The sequence below is a fragment of the Siphateles boraxobius genome, unplaced genomic scaffold (assembly GCF_051911475.1).
Source record: "Siphateles boraxobius isolate OS27281-9 unplaced genomic scaffold, OSU_SipBor_1 41, whole genome shotgun sequence".
In the NCBI taxonomy this organism is placed as follows: Eukaryota; Metazoa; Chordata; class Actinopteri; order Cypriniformes; family Leuciscidae; genus Siphateles; species Siphateles boraxobius.
Window position 1 is genome coordinate 29,500,142 of NW_027509042.1, and position 20,066 is coordinate 29,520,207.

At 40.2% G+C, this 20,066-nt stretch overlaps 1 protein-coding gene across 4 annotated transcripts in view; it reads left to right on the forward strand.

Annotated features, from left to right (window-relative positions):
• LOC143706795 (SEC14-like protein 1) overlaps positions 1-20,066 on the forward strand; it is a 213,158-nt gene that overhangs the window by 26,026 nt on the left and 167,066 nt on the right. For all 4 annotated transcript variants that reach the window (XM_077199106.1, XM_077199104.1, XM_077199107.1 and 1 more), the window contains exons 3-7: positions 12,136-12,285; positions 12,656-12,787; positions 13,696-13,824; positions 14,096-14,342; positions 14,602-14,711. In XM_077199106.1, the coding sequence (XP_077055221.1) occupies positions 12,136-12,285; positions 12,656-12,787; positions 13,696-13,824; positions 14,096-14,342; positions 14,602-14,711 (768 nt within the window). The remainder of the gene's footprint in view (positions 1-12,135; positions 12,286-12,655; positions 12,788-13,695; positions 13,825-14,095; positions 14,343-14,601; positions 14,712-20,066) is intronic.

The following is a 20,066-nucleotide window of genomic DNA, read 5'->3' on the forward strand; positions in this document are numbered from 1 at the left end:
TTGCTGTCTGCTGTGCAGCTGCAATGCGTTTTACATAAAGGCTTCAATATTCTCGAGAAAAGGAGTTTTTCCCATAGCGTAAGCTACTTACGCAATAGGAGAGACCTCTCGAAAGGGAAATAGTGTTAAAGTACCATGAAATGCCCTCAAAATACAAAATATTAATGAAAAAATATCATTCATTTCATGAAAAAAACCCCCAGAAAAGTTAAATCCTTAGTATTCGGCCATTTATGACCGGCAAGCCCGACTAGTGTGAGTCCTAAATGAACAGTACTACAGCGTTTAACAATTGCAGATCACTTTGTTCAGTTTATGAACATGCCCTTCAGGGGCGGGGGACAGAAATGTCAGGTGTAATACCAGTTTGTATCTGACCTTTGTCTGATTGACAGATTTGAGTTTTTATCTCATCTCTTGCTTTTAAAACGGTTAGAAATCAAATGCACTGCTGAACAATAACCAATAACTTGTGCATTAAATCCTCATGGATTTTATACAATGTAAAAAAAAAAGATCACAGAATAAGGTAGAAAATATACAGTACCTGTCAAAAGCTTGGAAACATTACAATTGTTTTATGTTATAGATAAAAGTGTCTTCTGCTCACCAAGGCTGAATTTATGTAATCAATAATGCAGTAAAAAGCAGTAATTTTATTACAATTTAAAATGTTTTCTGAATATACAGTAAAATGTAATTTATTCCTTTGATCAAAGCTGAATTTTCAGCATCATTACTCCAGTCTTCAGTGTCACATGATTCTTCAGAAAACATTCTAATATATGTTGATTTGCAGCTCAAGAAACTTTTCTGATTATTATAAGTGTTACAGAAGTGTTGAAAACAGTTTTGCTTTTTGTAGAATTCATAGCCGTGTTTCCACCAAAATTACCCGGAACAATTTGTCCCTGGAACTTTTTTTCCCCCCAGACCTGTTGCTTTCTGCAGTTCCATCATGGTCTAAAGTACCGTGAAGATCAGGCAAATTAGTCCAGTGATGTAGGACTGTGCGTGACTTTCCAGTTCCCGCTGGATTTCGTCCTCCGCATATAAGCTTAATAAAGCCTGAACCTTGTCATCGGTCGTATATATTTTTTAAATTTCGTTGTTGATTCAAATAGCAAACAACTCTTAGTGCACGCACCGCAATAGACTTTTAAAAATGGTGGTTGAAATAAAATGCTGCGTGGAGTCAACCAATCAAAATGCTGCGTGAACCAATCAGCATGTTCAGCGCCCAAGTCCTACCCCGAAAGTTCCTTAACTGAAAAAGTACTACCTCGCGAGCAGGACATTTTGAGGGGGAAATTTTGACCCAGAACTTGCAGAACCAGAACCTGGTCCCTGCAGTCAAAATACACCTAGTACCATCCAAAGTCCCTAGTTCATGGGGAAAGTTCCTGTGGTGGAAACACGGCTCATGATACCATTCAAACATTTGTGGTTAGATTAATAAAAGAGAGAATTAATACTTTTATTCACCAAGCATGCATTATATTTATAAAAAATAACAGTTTATAATGTTACAAAAGATTTCTATTTAGTAAAGCTTTAATAAACTTAATAAATGCAAATAAATGCTGTTCATTGAACTTTCTATTCCTCAAAGAATCCTGCATCATGGTGTCCACAACAATTTTAAGCAGCACAACAGTATGAAACATTGATGATAATCAGAAATCTTTATTGAGCAGCAAATCAGAATATAAGAATGATTTCTGAAAGATCGTATGACACTGAAGACTGGAGTAATGATGCTGAAAATTCAGCTTTAAAAGAGTGCTTTAATACTCCGTCCTTGAGTATGAATGAAACATGCTATACATAAGAGTGTTAAGTTCTCCATAATGTTCAGATTGCCTCGTTTGGCATAAGAATAAAAACGACAGGTCACGCATTGGTCACACACTTGGCCGAAAAAAAGTGCGGGTGATAAAATTGACAATGAGCTCTTGCTTGTATATACTCTTGTGTACTGTATGTATATATATTTTTTGTACTTCCTTGTCGTTTGTTCGTCATCTTCACTTTATTTTTCGCGAATAGTTTTGCTTCACTTCTATGATTAAAAAGAGACACTCTTGCATTGCTTTTTGAGGGCAGAGCAATGAAGGGAGGGGTGTGTGTGTTTGGGTTGATTTCAAATATCAAGAGTGTTCACTAGGGATGGCCCAATACCGATACTGGCATCGGGTCGATACTGTCCTCATATACTCGTACTCATAATAATTCGCCGATACCACGCCCCGATACCACGTATATTTTGTGAAACGAAACTGGCCGCCGTGAGTGCTTTGTCGAGGTGAACTGAGGCATAGGGACGTGCACTCCCAACACAATAGAGTGCGGCGCGGCACTAGATCTGATGGCCAAGTGCGGGCGCGGGCGGTAATGCACTCACTCTGTGTGTGTGCGGGTTGCGGGAGAATAAAACGATTCGTGGGACTCCCGCAAACTAGAAATATCTATGAATAAAACATATTAAAACTAATAGATTTTTATTCATCTGTTGCAGAAAAGCAAGAATAACAACTAAAACAAAATAGAAACGATTTACAGGCCAGAGTTTCTATTCATAACATGTTTGCAGCGTTGAGCGATGTAGCCAATCACAGTCATATGTGTTGATTTCTTGAACGCAATGGCCAATCAGAAGCATTTAAGAGTCTCCCCTCACCGCTCAAAACTTTTTTATTCAGTGCTGAATTCTCTATGCTGGCAAATCCTCTAATTATACTAGTGTCTGTCAGAATGCAACAAAGGGATCCAAATGCAAAGGTAGCTCAAAAGAAAAGTCTTTAATGTTCAACAACAGGCGGTTAGCCGATAATACAGAACTGGAACTCAAAATGGGCTCTCCAGAAACAGCTTAACATAAGATGATTGATAGGAGAGAAAAAGGAGCAGACGAATTTCTTGGTCAGAAGTAACTAGTCCTAGTAGAAAAGCAGGTAGCAGAGTTGGTTAGTCGAGGCTCACCACAGCAGCTGACAGGACACAGGTAGCACTTTGACGAACACTGCTTCACAAGACAAAAACAAGGTGATAATAAGCTGACAAGAGAAGAGAGCATAACGCAGAGCGTAACACACACACAATAATCCGACACAGAACAGAGAGAGTAAACACAAGAAGTAGACAGAGTAATCAGACAAGACTAGAAACAGGTGAAACTGCAAATCAGCGCGAGCGCTGATTGAGATGATCAACAGGTGATGAATGAGTGGAGGCATGTAAGAGTGTGTATGCTGGTGTGTGAGTGAGATGAGTGTCAATGAGTGTGTGTAATAGTGTGAGAAAGAGAGAGAAGCAACCCAGATCCTGACAGTACCCCTCCCTCAACGAGAGCCACCAGGCGCTCCTGAGGAAGAGGCCTGGCGAGCCCGGTAGAAATCCTCGATGAGCGAGCGGTCCAGGACGTCCCTGACGTCCCTGAGTGAAAAAGCCACACCTTCTGCCCACACACGTATCTAGGGGCTTTAACCCGACGACGATTTGCAGCTCTACGAGTTCGTTCTCTAGTGCGACATAACGCAGATCTCACTCTCCTCCAAGTACGCTTGCACCTTTGAATATAGGCCTTTACGGAAGGCACAGAGGTCGCAGAATCCTGAGATGTAAAAAGTGTAGGTTGGTAACCGAGACAGCTCTCAAATGTGGATAACCCAGTGGCGGACGAAGGAAGTGAATTATGGGCGTATTCAGCCCAGGATAGCTGGTCGGTCCAAGATGCTGGGCTCTGTGAAGTCAAGCTGCGCAACATGCGTTCGAGAATCTGACTGGTTCGTTCGGCCTGCCCATTAGTCTGAGGATGGAATCCTGATGACAGACTGGGGGATACCCCAATCAGTCGGCAGAATTCCCTCCAGAACTGAGAAGCGAATTGGGGACCTCTGTCAGAAACAATGTCTGAAGGAAGACCATGAATCTTAAATACGTGATCTACCATTAATTGGGCGGTCTCACGAGCGGACGGTAGTTTAGGAAGTGAAATGAAATGAGCTGCTTTAGAAAAACGGTCGACCACAGTGAGAATAACCACGTTGCCAGCGGACGACAGAAGACCGGTAACGAAATCTAAAGCAAAGTACGACCAGGGGCGTGATGGAACGGGCAGCGGTCTGAGAAGGCCAACAGGCGGAGAATTGCTAGATTTAGTCTGAGCGCAGACAGGACAAGAAGCTACGAAGCACGTATGTCACGTTCTCTAGTGGGCCACCAAAATCTCTGCCGAATAGCGGCCAAGGTACCCCTAACTCCGGGATGTGCGACCAACTTAGAGGAGTGACCCCATTGAAGAACGGTCGAACGAGCGGTCTCGGGAACAAATAACGTACCCTCAGGGACACAAGGCGGTCTGACAACGTGTGAAAGAGCTCTCCTCACGGTCTGCTCGACTCCCCAGACGACAGCTCCGACCACACAGTGTTGGGGTACAATAACCTCCTTGGTTGAAGCCTCTTCTGAAGAACCGAACTGCCGCGAGAGAGCATCGGGTTTAAGGTTCTTAGAACCCGGCCTAAACGAGATCGAAAAGTCAAAACGACCAAAAAATAACGGCCAGCGGGCCTGTCGAGCGTTAAGTCTCTAGGCGGAATGGATGTATTCGAGGTTCCGGTGGTATCCGATTTAACATGTCTCGCAAGACATCGTTGATCAACGCCTGGAATACTGCGGGAGCGTTGAACGGCCCAAAAGGAAGAGCGCGGTATTAAAAGTGACCTATAGGGGTGTTAAACACGGTCTTCCACTCGTCCCCCTGTCTAATACGAACGAGATGGTATGCGCTACGTAAGTCCAACTTTGTGAAGACTTTTGCGCCCTGCAAGATCTCAAAAGCCGACGACATAAGGAGCAAGGGGTAGCGATTCTTGACCGTTATGTCGTTCAACCCTCGATAATCAATGCAGGGACGCAACGAGCCATCCTTTTTCTTCACAAAGAAGAACCCCGCACCGGCAGGAGAGGAGGACGGGACAATAATCCCAGCGTCAAGAGACTCGGAGAGGTATCTCTCTAAAGCCTCCCGTTCGGGCGCAGAGAGAGAATATAATCTACGGCGGGGTGGCGTGGTGCCAGGATGGAGATCAATGCAACAAACGTAAGGACGCCGAGGCGGTAAGGAAATGGCCCGGGAACGGCTGAAAACCGCTCGCAAATCGTGGTACTCCTCCAGGACACCTGACAGATCTCCAGGCTCCTCCTGAAACACAGAAACAGAAGACACCACAGGAATAGCAGAGACTAAACAGTTATCATGACACGAAAGACTCCAAGATAACATGGTACTCCTGGCCCAGTCAATATGAGGGTTATGTTGGATTAGCCGGGGATGTCCTAACACAATGGGGGTATCGGGAGACCGAAAAATTAGAAAAGAAATAGTCTCTTGGTGGTTTCCAAAGATAGTGAGACTCACCAGACTGGTGACACGATGAACCCTAGACAAAACACTACCATCCAGGGTAAAGACGGTGGTGCTATTGTTCAAGTCCACCAGAGGGATGTTATGTTCTCGAGCCCATCTCTCATCAATGAAATTCCCTTCTGCCCCGGAATCGATTAGTGCAGAACATGAAACGGAAGAACCAAACCAACTAAGAACCACAGGCAGGATGGTGCGGGACTTGGACGGAGAGGACGTCTCGGTAGTGCTCGCCAGTACTCCTCTGTCCACGAGGCTCACCACAGCAGCTGACAGGACACCGGTAGCACTTTGACGAACACTGCTTCACAGTGTCTTCACAAGACAAAAACAAGGTGATAATAAGCTGACAAGAGAAGAGATCATAACGCAGAGCGTAACACACACACAATAATCCGACACAGAACAGAGAGAGCAAACACCAGAAGTAGACAGAGTAATCAGACAAGACTATAAACAGGTTAAACTGGAAATCAGCGCGAGCGCTGATTGAGATGATCAACAGGTGATGAATGAGTGCAGGCATGTAAGAGTGTGTGTGCTGGTGTGTGAGTGAGATGAGTGTGTCAATGAGGGTGTCAATGAGTGTGTCAATGAGTGTGTGTAATAGTGTGAGAAAGAGAGAGAAGCAACCCAGATCCTGACAGTGTGTGGATATTATGAAAGATTCATTGTGCAGTCAGCTTCATTGATAATAACAGAGATGTGGGAGATCGCTATGAACTGTCAGCTTTTTAGGAATTAGGCTATTAAGGGAGCAGACTTTGCACGCATTCAGTAGCCTGCTTGCTTTTATGTTAAATTAACAGTGGTTTGTGTGTTAATACATTTATTATTTTACTCATTATTATTTATTTTTAGACTCGTTAAAACAAGCAGAGAAGAAAATAAAAACAGTCTTCTAACCTGTTTTCTAAAATAGTCTTCTGTCTTCTTTTCTGGGAGCCTATAGTTACTTTTGCGGTAGAAATATCGGTATCGGTTCTCGGTATCGGCAAGTACACAAATGTACATACTCGTACTCGTATCGGTTTGAAAAAAATGGTATCGGGCCATCCCTAGTGTTCACCAAACTTCACCTTTAAAGGCACAAACAGTCACAAATCGAGCACAAACGAACGGAACCGGTTTGGAGGATTTTGGACAGCATAGGATGGAGACTGACGTAACTGTCTCAAATTATTAATTATTTGTAAGGAGGGGAAAAGGGTACAGATTTTGATTTAAAGCTACAATATGTAATTTTTTTTGCTCCAAGGTCACTAACCTCTTACAATAACAAAGGCGTAGGTTGATGACGCATAAACGGAATTATGGAACTTGTCGTCATGCTGATGGATCTAATAATTTTTATGGATGAGTGAATATATTGATGTTTTAACATGACTGTGGTATGAAGCATGGCACGCTTGCTAATGATATCAGTGCCACACGCGAGTTCCGCGGATATAAAGGAATAAGGACATTTAATTCTACCAAACTACCCGCAAGTGCAGAATTACTACTCGCATAGGGCAGTTATATAGTCTCGGCATCTCAGAAACGCCACACTGATATTGATCCTCGTTTTAGTTCTCTTTTTGTCCTAAAGTCTGCTTGCCATGGTCCATAATGTTTGAATGAAACAACAACAGCGTGAGCGTGCCGCTAGACGTAACGCAGTTGTCCACGTCTGTTGCCATGGTTACTCTGGCAGTACGAGCGGAAACCAGGGATAACGCGGATATTACATCATTGACAGGCGACAATGACCAGGGATGTGCCATTATTTAAAATTGGAATTTCTCTGAAATTAAAAATCTTTGGGAACTTTTGGGATATTGTAAGTACACAACTAGGGCTGTGTATTGGCAAGAATCTGGCGATACGATACGTATCACGATACATGGGTCACGATTCAATATATCGCGATATATTCCGATACTGTTCATAATGCGATATATTGCGATTTTTTTTTTTTAAGTAGGACTATCATTTTAGAAAAAAGTATTATTTGAAAAAAGACATGATGTGCATAAAAGTCAAACAAGTTTACTTTAGGTAAACAACAATTCAGTACAAGCAAAATCAAACTGCCAGTTTGGGACTGTGCTCACAGGTTCTTGGTGAACACATTTTTATATGCTCAAGTAAGCCATAATAAAATAAAATAAATACAGACCCTGTAACAATACATAAAAAAAGAAATCTGAAAAAATCACACAATCTCAAAAAAGAAAAGACATTGTTATGTCAATAAAAAAAAGTGCTTGCACTATTCCTAGTACACAACATGTACCCTAGTACATCCAACATGTTTTGTGTTGCAAAAACACTAACACGATTCCTAAAGGAAACATTGAAGAACTTAATGTAAATTGTCAGAAAATACACAGCCCCTGACTGCAATGCATATGCATAACAGGCTAATGCATAACAAAGGCTAATGCATAACATAAGGTGCAATCTGAGGTGCAGGATCCAACACATAACACTTAGTGTTATAAAAACACGATTCCTAAAGGAAACATTTAGGAATGTAACACTAATTATTAAATCAATGAAAAGGGAAGCTTATTTAATCTTAAGGTTTTTGTGGAGGAAAACCAGCTGATCAACATGCTCAGGCTTTAAGACACTTCTCTGTGCATTAACAATATCTCCCGCGGAGGAGAAAACTCTCTCCGAAGGGACACTTGTATCGGGAATGCAAAGAAAGCGCTTTGCTACTTTGGATAGGTGAGGGTACTCGTGCTCATGGAACTTCCACCAACTGAGAGGATTCTCTGGAAGTGGCAAAGGGGGTTCTTCCCTAAAACGTTGAACTTCAGCTGTTGCAGTGTAATGTGCAGATTTTGGCGTTGCATTATTTTTGGTAGAGGCAAAAGTAGGTCCAACCAAGTCTGCCAAAGCACATGAGCTCCTTGGTCTCTTGTTGGGGGACTGGGTGGATACAGGGCCATTTGGCTGATCAACCTCCTCTGACCGACCAGTTTCCTCCATTGGACTTTCTACCTCCCCTTGCTGCTGAAAACATCAAATCAAACTAGTATTAGTTTACAGTAAATTTATGTACACCAACACTAAATCGTATCTTAGCCCAAATTCCTATTTTTTTTTTGTGATTCTTTATTTAAACATTTTTAAATGTACAAATGTACAACAAAGCCCAAGATCCACGCATAATCATAAAATATTGAGATGAAACTTAATAAATTAAAATGAAATAATACATAAAGTGACAAGAAAAATAAAATAAAACTATGATAAAAATTCATCCTATTTTTGTACATAGATTCAAGTCCAATTAAATGGAGATTATATTACTATTTATTTACACTTTAGGCCTTATGCGATCATATATTATTTCCTAATAATATTTAATAATATTTAAACATAATATTTTCCTTTGTGTGTATTTGATGTATTTATTTTTACTTACATTCTGTTGCTTGGTGAGGTCATCCACCACAGCATCAGTTATTTTGAAGTGGACATCATTGGCCTCTGCCTCGGAGAGAAAGGGTAGATCCTTAAACCTAGGATCAAGAGCTGATGCCATTCGCAGTGTATCCTGTTCATCAGCATATCTCTTTCCCAGATCTTTTGCTATAGCAGCCTTGATACTCTTCACGGTTTGTGTGTCATCCAGGTGTTCTTCTGTGCCTATGACAAGCTTTGCATAAAGTGGTGCAATGAGGGAAACAGTAGGCATGCTCTCCTCTGACATCACTAAGGTAGCACCCTTCATGGGCTTGAGTGCCTTGAGTACTGCTTCAGCACATGTGATGTCAGCATCAGTCAGTGTGAATATATCCTTCTCACTCTTGCGGACCTCTGTTGAAAGGAGTGCTGCACAGATGGCTGGCTGCTGCTCTAAAAATCTGTCCACCATATCATACGAGCTGTTCCACCTTGTAACAACGTCTGTGATTAGTCTGTGCTTTGGTAGCTTGAGCAGGTCCTGATTTTGTTTAAGCTGGTGGCTAGCTATGGTGCTGCGTCTGAAAAATGCAGTGACGCATCTGACCCTGCCGAGTAGTCGATCCACTGATGGCACTTTCAGCGCTTTCTGTGAGGCGAGGTTAAGACTGTGTGCAAAACACCGTATGTGGCTCATGTCGGCAAGTTCAGCTGCCACATGCATATTAGCGGCATTATCCGTAACTAAGACGGGATCTTTTATGTCCAGACGCCACTCAGCAACGGCCTCTTTCAGTACGGCAGCGATGTTTTCTCCGGTATGGCTGTCGTACATCGCTCTCGTCTGCAGTACACAGGATTCCAGCTTCCATTCGTCAGTTATGTGATGAACCGTAATAGTCACATATGACTCAGTCGCCCTAGACGTCCAAGCGTCACATGTCAAGGCAACCTTCTCAGCTAAAGCTAGACATTCCAGCACGTTTGTTTTAACCTCCTTGTAAAGATTGGGCACAGCGATATCAGTGATGTGTTGCCGGGACGGTATAGTGTAACGAGGCTCCATTGTTTGCACCATATAACGGAAACCTTCGTTTTCAACCACACTGAGCGGACGCATGTCTTTACAAATGAAATAAACTACCGACTGGGTTATTTTGGTTGCACGAGTTGAAGTCGTTGGTAATTTTTGCGTTTGAACTTGAGCAAGGGTGAGTTGTGAGGGGTCGACTCGTTTAGCTTGCTGTTCGCTTAACTGAGTGTCTGAATGGTGTCTTGCTATATGTGCCCTCAAATTCGTGGTATTACCAGAGTACTTAATCTTTCCCAGACACAGTTTACAAACCACATGGTTCTTGTCGATATCTGTAGAGCCCTCTTTACTCTGGAAACCAAAATAATTCCACACTTCAGCACGGAATGCAGCAGGAGCCGGTCTTACGCGGGGTTCAGCCATAGCTATGTTTTTAGCTTTTAGCAAAAAGTTAGACGCGGTTAGGCGAGAGACTAGTGGTGCGTCTCAGCATAGCCATCTAGTGGTAGGGATTTTAAACACAACATAAACTTGAACCATGAATATTTTTGCACGTAAACAAAAAAAAAAAATCGATATTGCGTTTTTGAAAATCGATACAGTATTGCCAAGTAAAATATCGCGATACTTAAGTGTATCGATTTTTTCTTACACCCCTATACACAACTACAGGAAATATATCACTCTGTGCAAGTGATTTTTGGATATTTTATTAAAAAAATCTTACATATTGTACCTTTAATGGTGAAAATCTAGCACAAACGAACTGCACCAGTAACTATTTGTGGTAAGGAGTGATGTAACTGTTTAAAAAAAAAGAAAAAAAAGATTTATTTATTTTAGTTACAGCTAGATTTTCTTTGAATCGTCACAAATCTAGCACAAATGAACTGCACCGATTTGGAGCAATTTGGGTGGAATGGGGTGGAGACTGCCCTGAATTAGCCTATACAGTATTTGTTTTTTCTAAGAAGGGGGAATGCAATGTTCATTTGAATGGCACAAATCAAACACAAACAAATGCCTCCGTTTTGGAATGTATTAGATTACATGGAGTAGAGAGTGGGGTTTTTCTTTATATTTAAGAAAGGGGTCATAGTTACAGGGTTTTTTTAACAGCACAAACCAAGCAGCAATGTGTATGGCACAGTATTAACTGTGACGTCACTGCCCCAAAATCTATTTGTTACTTTTAAGGAGGGCTTGTTAATTTTAACAGCACAAATGAACGGGACTGTTATGGAACAATTTGTACGACGTGGGGGTGACACAACTGTTCCTAAAAAGTTTTTTTTTATCGTTATATTTAAGAACGGGTCATATTTACATGGTTTTCTTTTACGGCACAAATCTAGCACAAACAAACGTCACTGGTTTGGAGCGATTTTAACAGCATGGGGTAGAGAGTGACGTCAATGCTTTAGTGTAAACTAACGTTTTCCTTTATACTTTAAACTTAAAGGGATAGTTCACCCAAAATTATTGTCATTCAATTCAGTCATCTTTTACTCACCCTCAAGTTGTTACAAATCTTCTGCAGAAAACAAAAGATATTTTGAAGAATGTCAGTAACCAAATAGTTCATGGACCCCATTGAATTCCATAGTCAGTGGGGCCTATCAACTGTTTGGTTACCCATATTCTTAAAAATATATTCGTTTGTGTTCAGCAGAAGAAAGAGATTCATGCAGGTTTGGAACAACTGAAGCAGGGTGAGTAAATGATGACACAATTTAATTTTTTGCGTGAACTATCCATTTAAAACTGCATCAAACCCTCAAGCTGCACAGGACAGCCTAGAGCTTTTCATAATTCATGTGCAGCAGAGAGGAGTGATTTTCCCAGATGACACAAAGTGTCGGGCAAAAACTTCTCAGCAGTTCTGCTTACAAGAGTGTGAGTGTTTGTGTTGGCTTGAGACAAGGGCTCACATTTAGAAAATATATGGCTGATCTATGTCATTTAACTAAAACTGCTTAAAACTTCAATCTTTTTAAACTACTTAATTATGTAGGCTCTCTCAAGTCTGACTTGATTAACTTTTTCACCCAGTTGTAGAGTTATAATTTGTTAAGAATTTGCAATTTCAAATTTAATCTCCATTTATTATAAATATCATGCCATTCTGCACGCTAGTGATACCACATATCTGATTAATGTCTTTCTCCACAACATGTGGCCCTCAGTGACTCACTCATACACATATACTGTACCTATTTTCAATGCAGAAAATCTAGTGGGTTTTCATCAACTCTTCTTGTCTTTTCACCAGGCATATGAGAGGAGGTTTCCCACCTGTCATCTGATTCCCATGTTTGTGGACAGTGATGTGATCAATGAGGAAAACAGTGAGGATGGATCCATTCATAAGATTGAAAGAAGGTGTAAACTGGACGTGGATGCACCTCGACTCCTAAAACGGGTAAAATGAAAACCCTGAAAAAAATCCCTTACCTTGCTCTCATTTCCCCCTCATGTTTATTTATTTATTTATTTAAATAACTTTTGTCTACATTGCCTAAAATTTCTGGACTTTGCTTTGCTTTGACTGTTTGTAAAGGTTACAGTACGTGATAATGTAAGATGCGAGTAACCATGATTAAATGTTCACCTGTTTTGTAATGAACTGATAAATTCTCTCTTTCTCTCTCTCTCTCTCTCTCTCTCTCTCTCTCTCTCTCTCTCTCTCTCTCTCTCTCTCTCTCTCTCTCTCTCTCTCTCTCTCTCTCTCTCTCTGTCTCTGTCTCTGTCTCTGTCTCTTTCTCTCTGTCTCTGTGTGTGTGTGTGTGTAGATTGCAGGTGTGGACTATGTCTACTTCGTTCAGAAGAACTCCCTGAACCACAGAGAAAGAACTCTTCATATTGAATCCCACAATGAAACCTTCTCCAGCAGAGTCATAATCCATGAACTTTGCTGTTACTCGGTTAGAAAAATCACCCTCACATCTCAGATGTGCTGTTAAGCATGTCATTAGCAACTTTAATTTGGTTGTATAATATAATTGGACACCCACACTTAGTACCCTGGTATCGCTAGGCAACAAATTAAAGGAAAAAATGTTTGCGACCTTTCAAACTGTTTATTGGCTCCTTCATGAGGTCTTAAAGTGACAGCACCCTAATAAATCTGCTGTAGTCTATGTAATAACATTAATCAAAGAACAAAAGAAAATCACTCACTGATCTTGACTGAATAACTTTTGTAACTCTAATGTTCATTCTATATTTTATTTAGAAAAATAAATCTATGCAGTTATTTTACATTTAATTACAATTTCTGTACCTGAACTTTGTTCAGTTGTATTTATTTGTGCTATTACTTGTTTATTTGTTCTTATTTTATTACTGTGTCTTTAATAATGTTTGAAATAATGTAGGCAGAATAAATATGTTTGATTATAAATGTTTGACTAAATGTTTTTACCTTACTGGAATCAATAAGAATCTGATTTGATAAGCAGAATCGTAATCTCTGAAATTCAAATGATACCCAACCCTGAACATAAGCAACATTGCCATTGTTTGATTTTACACATTCATAAAATATGTAGTTTTATTTAGTAGCCATTTAGTAGCCTATATATAATGAATGTCAGTCTGTAAACTGTGGGGGAAAAATTAGTGAAAATTAACTATGGACAATTTGATGTTGTTGATATCACATACATGTATCCTTTATCTGAACAAAATCTACTTATTACGTATTTTGCACAAAATTAAATGCTGCCTGTCTGAACAGGCCATAGTTTGTAGCATTTTTCTGTGTAAAATATTTCATTATTGTGTATTGTGGCAATTTAACAAAGTTGGCATGTCTGTTGTCCAATGTTAGGTTCACCCGGAAAATGAAGAATGGACGTGTTTTGAACAATCTGCCAGTCTGGACATCAAATCTTTCTTTGGTTTTGAGAGTACAGTAGAGAAGATTGCCATGAAACAGTATGCCAGCAGCATCAAAAAGGTGTAGTCACGCCCACCACGGCCTTTTTCAAAAATAGATATACATGTTTGTTTTATTCATTAGTTAGTTTATCAATTTATGAGCATTTCACATGAAGACAACTTCAGAAGTTCGCAAATCAGTTTTTGTCACATTAGTGAGGACATTTTCAAAAAGTCCATAGCAATATTATGTTTGTCGTAGGTTCAGTTCATTCAAAGAAGAAAATGTAGCCTTCTATAAATAGTAGTTGCCTTTCTCAAATGTGAATGACATGTTCTTATCTCTATAGGGTAAAGAGATTATTGAATACTATCTGAGGGAGCTGGAGGAAGAAGGTGTTACCTATTTACCTCAGTGGAGCCCTTGCCTAACATCACCCACAAAGGCTATGGTGTCAGTTGTTCACCCTGTGTTGCCTATCACTCCCACAATCACCATTGAAGCCCCTCCTGAGAGCATGAATGAGACTCAAGTGTGTAAAGAGGGCAGCAGTCCTCCTGTCAGCCTAAACGACGCTTTGGTAACCAGTCAGGATGGTTAGTATTTACACTGTTGCCACTCTGGGGACCTTTTGTACTTGATACTAGAACATTGTATTCCTGGCTTCTCTTTTGTACTTAGTCTCAAACAAAGTGTGTTAAGTTTTTTTTGTTTGTTTTATACACAGAAACTTGCTTCCTTTGTTGTATAGATGTGTTTTGTTTGGGAATTGTTAAACTCTTTCTTAACTTTTCATATTAGCAAAGTGTTTTTTAAGGTATAGTGGATGTAAATGGTTTCAATTTGTATTATTAGATAAACTGGATGCAGACTACATCAAACGTTACTTGGGTGACCTCACACCCCTCCAGGAGAGCTGTCTCATTCGCCTACGCCACTGGTTACAGGAGACACACAAGGGCAAGGTGAAATGTATACATATTCAAGTTTTCTGAATTTAGATCTAGTAGTAGATTAAAGGGGATCTATTATGCAAAATTCACTTTTACATGGTGTTTGGACATAAATGTGTCAGCAGTGTGTGTACACAAAAGCGTGGCAATTCCACGCAAAAGTCATCCTTACCATGAAGAAATAAAGTTTTTACTAAAAGATAAATACCCTTTTAAGTTGCCCATTTAGGTTTGCAATATACTGTATTAATATGCTGTATCAGATATTAAGAAAATTGCCTTGTTTTTCTACCACATATGAGGAGAGTAACAATGCTAAAATTCAATTTTCAACTAACCATATTTCATGCTTTCAAAAGAGGGATCTTAGACACCCCTTTTTAAACTTTATTTTAACCTGAAGCATTTTGCAGAAAGTTGGAGGTATGCCTGAGAAATAAATATGTGACCGATCACGGAAACTAGAGACACAAGTCGGCAGCACAACTTTCGAGCAAAATGAGAAAGAAGCGTTTTTTTTTCAAAATTGGTGAATTTAAATTTTTTGCAGAATATGTAAGTTGATATCACGAAGAAGCCTCTCCATGTTAGAGATAGCAGTATTGGTATAATTAAAAGCTTACATTTTGAGGTTGAAATCGGCTTGTTTTCGGAGATTCTAGCATGCAGTAGGGGCGTGGCGTGTCATTGTCTGTGTGTATTTCCATACTGGATAAGCCGGCTTTTGCCCCCGCCCTCCAAGTGAACAGCGTGGCTACTTATTATGCTGCGCTCTGGCCGGCTCTATCTGATATCAAAATTCAATGAAGATGGACGCCGCAAAGATTGTTGCAGACGAGCTGAACCGTGGCAGTTACACCGAAAATGTTTTGAAGTACTTCTTCGACAAGGCGCGCTGAAATAGCAAAACTGTTGTCCAAAGGGGCCATAGAACTGGCTGTAAAAGCCTGACTTGCTCAGAGAAGGAGGTATTGGTTCTATGGCCCCTTTGCATTCTGATATCCCTGAGATTGCCTCCCATGCTTTTACATGTACAGCTAGGGGCAGAATGGCCTCCGGGGTCTGATCGCCGCATTTCGTGGGCTCGGGAAACTGAACCGAATGTATGGGTGCGGCGCGCGCACCCTCGGTGCTTGAATACGGCGACTCTCTGACAGCGGTGGCTGGCTGTTTCAAATGTGACGTCACGATTGCTTTGAATGGGGAACGTTTTGTGAACAGGGAACAGACTTAATGGACTGGCAACAATCTCCACAGAACATGAACTGGCACAGAGAATCGAAATAGAGGATACAGTTAAGACCTTTAATGCGATGAAGGCCCGCCGTGCGCGCTTCTGAAACGTAAGTTAAGCTTCATTTGCTCTTTAGTCGTTATTTAAGATGTTGAACTTGCTGATGATATAATGTGCTTGCGGACATTTCATTTGTGTGTTTTTACGCACATAAGAAAGTGGTGTAAAGAGATTTGCATCAGTAATTTGAGGAGGTGAAATGTGATTATTTGGAAAATTCCTGTCATAACTGCTTAAAGAAAAATGCCAGCAGGCATTTGCCTCCTGCATAAACTTTAATTTTGTTGACATTTTGGGCACACACGCGTTGCGCACTATTTGCGTTATATGTAGGCCTATGGCTTATTGGTCTTTGTGTGTTGTTGCTGGTTTTGCGTTATATGTATGGCATATTTGGTCTTTGTGTGTTGTTGCTGGTTTTGCGTTATATGTATGGCATATTGGTCTTTGTGTGTTGTTGCTGGTTTTGCGTTATGTATATGTAGGGCTGGACGATTTTGGCTAAAATCATAATCGCGATTAATCTAACAAGTTACCTCGATTACGATTATTGAACGATTATTCAAAAAAAATTCTTTCTCATGTGTCACTGGCAAGGCTTATACTGTAAATATGTTCACGGTTATTTTTTTTAATGAAAGAATGCATAATCCTATCTTTTTGATTCTAAAATAAGGAAACGCACAGATAGCTTTTAATGCTTACTTATTAAATATTTGAAACAATTGAATCAAACAAAGCATACAATGCTTGAAATAAAAACGTCTTATAAAAAAGTGATTAAGTTTTAATGCAAAAAGAAAGTTTCCTAAAAATGTAGAAAATAGTTCTTTTTGTAAACAAAATAAATTATTGTAAATATTGCCATCTTAAAAGTAAAATATACCTTGTATAAAAATAAAAAACTAATCCTTTTCATATTGTGTAGCATTTGTAAATGCTTGTGTTATCGAAACCTGCTTTGTGGAATGGAGGCACTTGTTGCTGGGCGTTTGTCAGTCTCTCTCTTTTTTCGCTTGTTTCTTTGGTAAAAGCGGCTCCTGTTGCTGAGTTGACTCAGTTTTTGAGTTCCCTTTCACACAGAGATTCCGGAAAATACACGGATAAAGTGGCCCGGGATTTGACCCGGGTTCGTTTGACTTTGGTTCATTCACACTGCCAGTGATTTTCCGGAATCAAGAGAGTGCGTTCACACAGACACACACAACCCGCAAAGACACGTGACATGTCCCAGCGGCGTCTATAGTTTGCTTATGAGCTGCGATTTCTCTCGAGAAACCACGCTTGTGCATTTTTTTTCTCTGATTCGATCATAAACTAGCGCATTACGAACCGTTTCACGCTGGCGAACGATCCCGGCTTAGCGCCATCATTACGACACGGCATTCATTACGGCTTTTGTAAACACAGCGTGCATTCCGGGACTGAACACGGCAATGTTACTATGTCCCCAACCTGGCATCAATCCCGGGTCGTTTTTGCGTTCACACAGAAGGTGTTTGTTCTGGCAATTTCCCGGGATCAACGCGCTGTGTGAAAGGGGCTCACGTTGCTTCTGTAAGGCCGTCTAACTCGATCCAATGGCGGTATTCGAATTAGCGGTGAAGGTCTTTGCGTGTTACTGTCTTTTCTCGTGGCAAAGTATTTTTAGTTAAATGCAATACATTTTATCTTATGTATTAACTCGTTTCATCTGACTCCATAAAATGAAAAGGTTTTTCAATGATATCTGTGCATCATTAAATGTGAGCGAATGTTTTACTATTCTTTTAAACTCTTGAATGCAAATAATGTCAAAGTCAATTAGAATAATCAAATGTCACAATTTAATATGTCAGGTAAATGAATCATTATAATTTGATAATCAATTCAAGGATAGTCAATGCAAAACATCAAATGCTCTAGAACAAAGAGGAAAAGTTTACCCGACAAGAAATGCGTGAGGCAGAGAGACTCGCAACTCTCAGCCTCACGGGCCGATCTCAGATACAGAAAAGGCCCTGAGCTCTCGCTGCGTTTCATTATATACCCAGACCTCATTTCAAATCTAAACATCATTCACAGTGGAAATTTACCTGTAAGTCACCATTTGCTAGCAGTGGAAAATTAGCATTCAGTCAAATGGTCAGAAGGTGTTAACTCAAAGACACACCCTCCAGTATTGAAGATATCTAAACTTCCTAAGAACTTTATTACCTTTTGGGTTTACTTCTTTGGGAATGAGACATTTGTACCAGTCGTACCGAGACATTTCAAATAATACTAAACAATCCTTAAAGCTAATCACATTCACATTAAAACCATATATATTCTTGTGTGAGTTTTTAGTGTTACTGACTGAGAGAGAGAGAAAATGTAGATAAGGTGCTCCGAGGAAGGGGGATGCGGGGTGTGTGTGTGTGTGAGATGTTTAAATGTTAATGTGCAAGCAAGGTCCTTTGTCTTATAGACCTGTGGTGAGGTTGATTCCATCAACCAGTTGTTCCAGTCTTACACTTCAATGTCGCAGACTGGACGGGGCGGAGATACGTGACTACACACGCGGTAATATGTTTTAAGGGGAAAGTACATTAACACACAGTGGGCGGAAATATTAATAAGATAAAAAAAAAAACGAAATAACCGACATGGTAAAATTACGTCAGTTCTAGGCTCTGAATTTCGGTTTCGATTATTTTTTGATTAATCATCCAGCCCTATGTATATGGCATATTGATCTTTGTGTGTTGTTGCTGGTATACGTTGCAAATAGAGGGGCGGCACAATTGTTTTTCGCCTAGAGGGGCAGAAGTGCATTCGACGGTCCTGGGGGTGAGTTTCCATAAACATCAAAGTTTGTCGTTTTGTGTTCATTCTTAGAACACGTACACGTTATGTTTAGTCCATGTTTAGACCTTCCCATACCTACCTATTGTTATTAGCTAGCTCAGGAAAGAAAAAAAAGCTGTAAAGCACTGGGGAAGCTTTACAGGGGGTATGGCTTATCTAAATGAGATGTAAATGAGCCCTATTGTCACTCCTAGCAGAGAGGTGAGAACTGCACAATCTTTAGAGGCAGTTATCTAACCTTTTAGCTTTTGTGAGTGCCTACCTTCAAATGGCCACAACTTCTCCAAATATTATCAGATTTCCATGTGTTACACATCGTTGGAAAGCTTGGAGACTACACTTTCAGAATCTATGAATAACTCAAAATGCCCCAGAACCGACTTGTGTCTCTAGTTTCCGTGATCGGTCACATATACTCATTTTGTCATCATAGCACTGCCTGTTGAATTTATAAGGGCTATAGTTAAAGGACAATTCCGGCCAAAAATGAAACTAGGGCTAAATAACACATGGGTACCGAGTCGACCGTTCTCTGGGATGCGTTTTCATGATAATCGAATGTACCCGGTTTTAACGTTAGTTTTAGTTTAACAACAGATTAGCTTATAACACTAGTGTATGGGGCATTGAATAAGTAAAAATAAAAATCGCTAGTTAATACTAGGGGTGCGCCGATCCGATACTCAGTATCGGTATTGCTCCGATACTACAAATATTTGCCGGATCGGGTATCGCCAGACGAGACCATCCAAATCCGATCCGATATTGTAGCCTACGAATGTTATTGTTATACAACGCAAAAGGCACAAAAACATTATAAAGCGCTATAATGTTTCGTGTACTATATTCCAAGTTTTCTGAAGCCATTACATATAGTTTAATGTGAGGTACAGATTTAAATCGTTAAATTAATCTTCACCTAAGTGCTTCCCTGAGCTGCGGCTGTCAATCATTCTCCATTCAGCACTCAAACAGCACTTGGGTAAAACAGTCAACATGTCAACAAGATGAGTCAATGTTCCTATTATTATACTGTAGATCTGTAGATAAAGGTCTATGGTTTGCATAAAAGCACTTTAATGTGCTGGAGTTTCACATGTTACTTTCTACCGGGTGTCTGTTAGATAACAACACAACTGATCAGTGATCACAACACTGGAGTAGAGAGCGATATAATTGCTCTTCACGCGCACATTAACTGAAATTTAAAACTGTTAAAAGGCTCAAACTAATGAATAAATAAA